The sequence below is a fragment of the Raphanus sativus genome, unplaced genomic scaffold (assembly GCF_000801105.2).
Source record: "Raphanus sativus cultivar WK10039 unplaced genomic scaffold, ASM80110v3 Scaffold0290, whole genome shotgun sequence".
In the NCBI taxonomy this organism is placed as follows: domain Eukaryota; kingdom Viridiplantae; phylum Streptophyta; class Magnoliopsida; order Brassicales; family Brassicaceae; genus Raphanus; species Raphanus sativus.
The window spans coordinates 1-6077 of record NW_026615610.1 but is presented as its reverse complement, the minus strand read 5'-3'; the positions used below and the strand labels follow the sequence as shown (position 1 = coordinate 6077).

Here is a 6077-nt window from a genome sequence, read left to right as displayed (position 1 = left end):
ATAATATCGATAAATAAAAAGTAGTATCCCGACATAATTATCTATGTTGTTTGTATCTTCGAGTTTTCGGACCAACAAGCACAGTTTTGTAATAGAACGATCGATCGATCTCATTTTGTTTGTGCTAGTTTTCTGTAATATTGGATCGGATCAGATTTGTTAAACGATTCAGGATGAATATGAACAGTGCTTATCTTGTCTGTATGTTTAGATTTTTTTATTTAATTTATGTTGGTCTAGCGAGTGTCACTTCCTGAAGTGATAATAATACAAACTTGAAGTAGACGCTATGTTTCGTGAAATCATGGTATATTACCAAATTACCTAGGGTTTTAGTGCAATACAAGAGAGGAGGCTGTCTGTGAAGTTATTTAATCATTTTAGTTGAGTACATAATGTCTACTCACAATCAAAAGACAAAAGCAATCACAACTCACACGACAATGTCAGAAACGCGATCTTGTTTACCCTCATCATAAACCTTACTTTTAGATGATTTGTATTATCTGTTAAAACAATTTAAAAAGGTCTTAATCTACAAAATCATGGAAAATCTATTCAGGCTTATATGTATCCAAGAGATAAATATTATCCTACGGAAGATATATATGTACATGCAGGTGCGGATGTAGATCGGTCGTGGGATCATGTGTCCTCGGCTGAATTTTGATTTTTACAAGTTATCAGCTACAAAGTTTGATATTAGTTTTTATATTATTAGTTAAAACTTTACAGAAAAGGCTCTCGATTAACTCAAAACTCATGATAATCCTTTCGACTATAAGTCTATAACAATTTCTAGATCCGCTCAGGTGTACATGTTATAGTTCTGAAAGGTACACTTGTAATCTTTGGAAAATTATTTAAGTTCGAGTACGATACAGTATAATGTATATCTTGTATTGATTAATTATTGAAGGTGATGGTATATGTATCTTGATACAAAACTAATATCAAAGCAATACATCTTAAAGACAAATTAAATGTGTAATTGCTCTTTAAGTACAATCCAAAAACGAGACAATCGCCTTTTGAAATTAGTTAGCATTTTGGTTGAGTACATAATGCCTACTCACAATGAAAGACAAAAGCAATCACAACTCACAGGACAATGTCAGAAACGCAATCTTGTTTGTCCGCATCAATTATCATCATAAAAACTAGTTTTTAATTATTTGCATCATCTGTAAATCTAATCTCTGAAAAATCATTGAAAATCTATTCACGCTATATGTTTTCAAGAAAATAAAGTATTTTCCTGTGGAAGGAGTACCTATTTATCTTTCTGAAAGGTATAGTTGTAATATTTATAAGATTATATAAATTAATATTTAGAAGATTATATAAATTGTAAAAATATATATATATATACGATACGATCTATCTTGTACTGATTAATCATTGTAGTATATGTATCTGGATACACACCAATATATAATATTGTATCTAGAGTGAGACTTATTCGATGAATTAACTTGTAGGCTGGCATCAAACAACTATTTGGTAAACATTAGTGAAAATCATCTTTTCGTATGATAAAAACGATATGCAAACAAATTGGGCACGGTGAATAGGCCTAACGGTGAATATATATTTTGAAACATATTTCATTTTTATAAGTTTCTCATGGGAATGATTGATGGTCTCATAAGTCGTACTACAATCTATATATAATATATTCAAAGTTGAAAGTAATGTAATATCTGTAGCCGTAGAGTGTCTGGTGGGTACTTATTAGCACTAATCATAGTGCAATAATATTGAATTGCAAAAGTATTTTGAAAATGCACTTTTATGTAGACAGTACTCAGCAGAATTAAGATGAGAAGTGACTTTCTTTTTCACCGAGACCCGTAATATCTGCTGATAATATTTTAAAACATCCTCTTTTCACCTTTTCTTTTCCAATATATATTGTGTATTTTTCCAGAATTTTAATGATAAATTGTATAAATATTAGATTGTCGCTTAATTTGTTGTATGATCTTTATCTGAAATTAGTATACAGCATTAGTTCATTTAAAACTGGCATGCGTTACATTGACATAGTGGAAAATACAGATTATATTTACGAATATTTTGATTTACAAAAAAAAAAAATTACGAATATTTTGCATGAATAACTACACTTTTCACTGTTCCAGAGAATGTCTTTCCTTATTTTATGTACTTTCACTCATGCTCATAGCTTGGGGACCCGATGAAAGAAAACAGATTCATCTTTTCTTTATTATTTCCTTTATGTAATTACAAAAAGGAGCTAAGACATGGATTATTGTGCGTATCATGGATGCATGAACGAAAACAGGAAAGCTAAGGTCCTAAGGATGTTGACGTAAATCAATATATTGTTTTGGGTCCAAGCCTATGAGCTGTATTTGGCCCACAACTATATCACCGGTCGACAAAAAGATAAAAATTGTCCAATCCCCATATCAAATTACAGTTAGGGTGTATTCGCCCGGATCCTTTGTGTAATCACTAGTCACTCTAACAGTGTATCACTGAAAATTTAAAAGTATATTAAATTATAATTTAATATATATTACATTATAGAAGTATATAGAATGATATACAAGATCCAAACTAATATTAATAAATATTGTATATTTGTCATATAGAAATATTTACATATATATATATATGAATTTATTTAGGTCAGGAAATCCCTTTACTATATAAACCTATATAACTCTTATAAGTATTTTTATAAGAGTACGTATTCTTTATTTCGTGATCTCGGTAACTCTAATATGAGTTGCTCTGAAGTTCTGATCAAGTGATCTAACATTATTAAGCAATGAGATTTTTCGATTTTAAAGCTAAATGCTTCTAAAATTCAATTCATCATAAACTTTTCAATCCGAGTCTTCAAGATTCTCTTTATTCAAATCTGCCATACACCTTAAAGAGTATTGACTAAGTATATTATGTGCCTCTGAATTTTAGCTTCAAACTTTTACAATTGGTTTTGTTCGATTATTTCCAATCATTTTATAAAAAAAATTAGTTATAACTTCTTTATCACTTTTTATTATTTATCAAATTAACAAAATAAAATATCTTTATTTATGAAGTCTTCACGCTTTCTCAAATTATATATTTTAATTACTATATCTTAAAATGATTTCTATAATTTAAACAATAAAAATACGAAAAAATTCTTCTCCAAAAACACAAGCAACAACTCGAATAATATGTATTTAATAAACATAAACCTTAGCTTAAACATATTTAAAACCAAAATATCATATGGACTCTTATAAAAGTATATTTTCAAAGTAAAAATATCTTTTTTTTTCATCTAGTATGCATATTCAAATGTTTATTCTACTTTTATCTATGAATATGCATACTAGATCTTCATTCAAACTCATTGTATTTCAATTTTAGTTTTAATTTCCATGTCTTCAAATTCTCTTTTAGTTGATGAACTGGTCGAAATTTAAGAAAAAATATCAAGTAGACCAATATATAAATAAGTTCACTGTCTCTTAATAATATGTTACATATCATAATATGATGTGGTTACTACAAAATTTCATGCATTTTAATTCCAAATTCAAATTGTACGTTAATTCTCTTACAATAAAGAATAAACATTTTGAAATTGCTTGTAATTACTTGATATTGTTTGCCATTTCTAATTTCTCTAGTGGGACTTCCACTTCCTTGCTTGTTTATTTCCTAGAAATAAAATAAAATGCAAATATATGTATCCTCAAAGAAATTATACGTGTTTGATTCAAACATTTTGTTTTTATAGAATGTGGAACTGATTTGATAGTAATATACAAGTCATCAAACTTGAGTTGTTTTTGTATTTGATCATGCATACTAGACCTTTTCTAATCTTTTCTCCAATACTTATTTTGAGAGAAAAATTACCCACACGTAAAGTCAGTCTTTGTTTACTATTTTTCCTCATCTTCCTTTGACGCACGTTCTGTTCTCTCGTCGATAAATCCGAAAAGCCTCATGACCAAGTCATTGGACCCCTTCTAAAACTCAACTTTCATTCTTCCTTTTTTTCTCATTATTCTATCAAAAAGAAAGGCCAATGTTGTTGCAACGTGAGGATTCTCGTTTATTCCTTGCGTCCACCAATAATAAAACTATGAGTTCTTGTGTCGAACACAAACTCTAATAAAGAAAATGAGTTCCTCTGACTCTTCTTCCGCGGAGTCTCGTCTAGCCACGGCTAAGACGGTTCTCACAACCGCGGCCTCCGTGGCTGCAACCGCAATGCTGGCTAAATCACTAGTCCAAGACTATTTGCCTGACGAGGTGCACCAATACATTTCCTATGGTTTCCGCATCTTCTTTGGTTACTTCTCATCCCAAATGACAATAATCATCGAAGAGTTTGAAGGGTTTGTCCACAACGAAGTCTTCGAGGCCGCCCAGGCCTATCTAGCCACCAAGATCTCTCCTTCTAACAAAAGAATCAAAGTGAGTAAACACGAAAAAGAAAACAACTACAACGTCACCGTGGAACGTGACGAGGAAGTTATAGACACCTTCAACGGCGTCAAGTTCAGATGGGTCCTCCATTGCCACCAGGTTGAGTCCAAGAACTTCCACAACCCGCGGGATCTAAACTCTACACTCAAATCCGAAGTACGATCATTCGAGCTCAGCTTCCACAAGAAGTTCAAGAACATGGCTCTTGAGTCTTACTTACCCTTCATGGTCAAAAGAGCCACGTTGGTGAAGCAAGAGAAGAAAACTCTCAAGATCTACACTCTTGACCCGGAGAACATGTATGGGACTTACTCTGACGCTTGGACCTCTGTGATTCTTGACCATCCTTCGACGTTCAAAACGTTAGCAATGGATTCAGATGCCAAGAGAAGTGTAATGGGAGATCTTGACCAGTTTGTGCAGAGAAGGGATTTCTATAAAAGAGTTGGTAAAGCTTGGAAGAGAGGTTACTTGTTGTACGGTCCACCAGGTACAGGGAAGTCAAGTTTGATAGCAGCTATGGCTAATTATCTCAACTTTGATATATATGACTTAGAGTTAAGTGCGGTGAACAACAACTCTGAGCTCCGGAGATTGCTGATTGCTACTGCTAACCGCTCTATTCTTGTTGTGGAAGATATCGATTGTTCTATCGAGTTGAAAGATAGAACAACTGATGAAGCTAATAAGGAATCAGATGACGGTTATGACACACGATACAAAAAGGTGACACTCTCTGGACTGCTAAATTTCATAGATGGTCTATGGTCAAGTTGTGGCGACGAAAGGATTATAGTATTCACAACGAACTACAAAGAGAAACTTGATGCAGCGCTGTTGAGGCCAGGACGTATGGACATGCACATTCACATGTCGTATTGCACGCCGAGTGCTTTCAAAGCTCTTGTTTTAAACTATTTAGAGATCAATGAGCATAAGCTTTTCAGGAAGATCGAGGAAGGTATCGAGGCGACACAGGTTAGTCCAGCAGAGATAGCTGAACAACTCATGAGGAATGAGAATGTTGATAGGATTCTTGAGGGTTTGATTGAGTTCTTGAAAGTCAAAAAGATCGAAAATGAAGAAGATGAGGCTAGGAAGGAAGAGCAAGAATTGGAGAACAAGGGCAAGGCCACCCAGGGCAAAGACTTGGAGGTCAAGAAAAACGTAGAGGTTGATGAACAGCTTATTAGAAGCCAGTGAAAGTAACTTGTGAAATTAGAAGATGATTATTAAATAACATGCATTAATTATTGATAGTTTATTTTGAGATGATAGAACTTTTCAGTTTTGTAAGCAAGACATGGATCAAGATAGAACGCTGCTTACACATGAAAAGCTCCATAGCACGTGATGGCCCTCATGGCCGATTGCTAACCTGCTGAATGTCGAAATTGCATTTAAAACACTATTCCGCAACAATTTTACTAATTAAGAAAATTTGTTAAATCAAATAAAAAATGTAAATTTTGTGATTTTGCTGATAAAAATACAAAATTGAGGGTTCTGATTGTTAACGAGGTTGTATAACCTAAACTGCAGAATAGTTTTATATAACTGGATAAATTTAGCAAAATGGTGGAATATAAATAATGTTAAATCTTATATACATT

The 6077-nt window shown here is 32.7% G+C and overlaps 1 protein-coding gene across 1 annotated transcript; it reads left to right on the top strand.

The window, feature by feature from the left end:
- The first annotated feature begins 4088 nt into the window (after positions 1-4088).
- LOC130501800 (protein HYPER-SENSITIVITY-RELATED 4-like) lies at positions 4089-5667 on the top strand. Its single transcript, XM_056996621.1, has one exon. It carries the CDS (start codon positions 4156-4158, stop codon positions 5665-5667), a length of 1512 nt encoding a protein of 503 aa, XP_056852601.1. The 5' UTR covers positions 4089-4155.
- Positions 5668-6077: the final 410 nt, after the last annotated feature.

Coding starts and splice junctions, on each gene's coding strand:
- LOC130501800 (XM_056996621.1), top strand. CDS start 4,156: ATGAGTTCCTCTGACTCTTCTTCCGCGGAGTCTCGTCTAGCCACGGCT.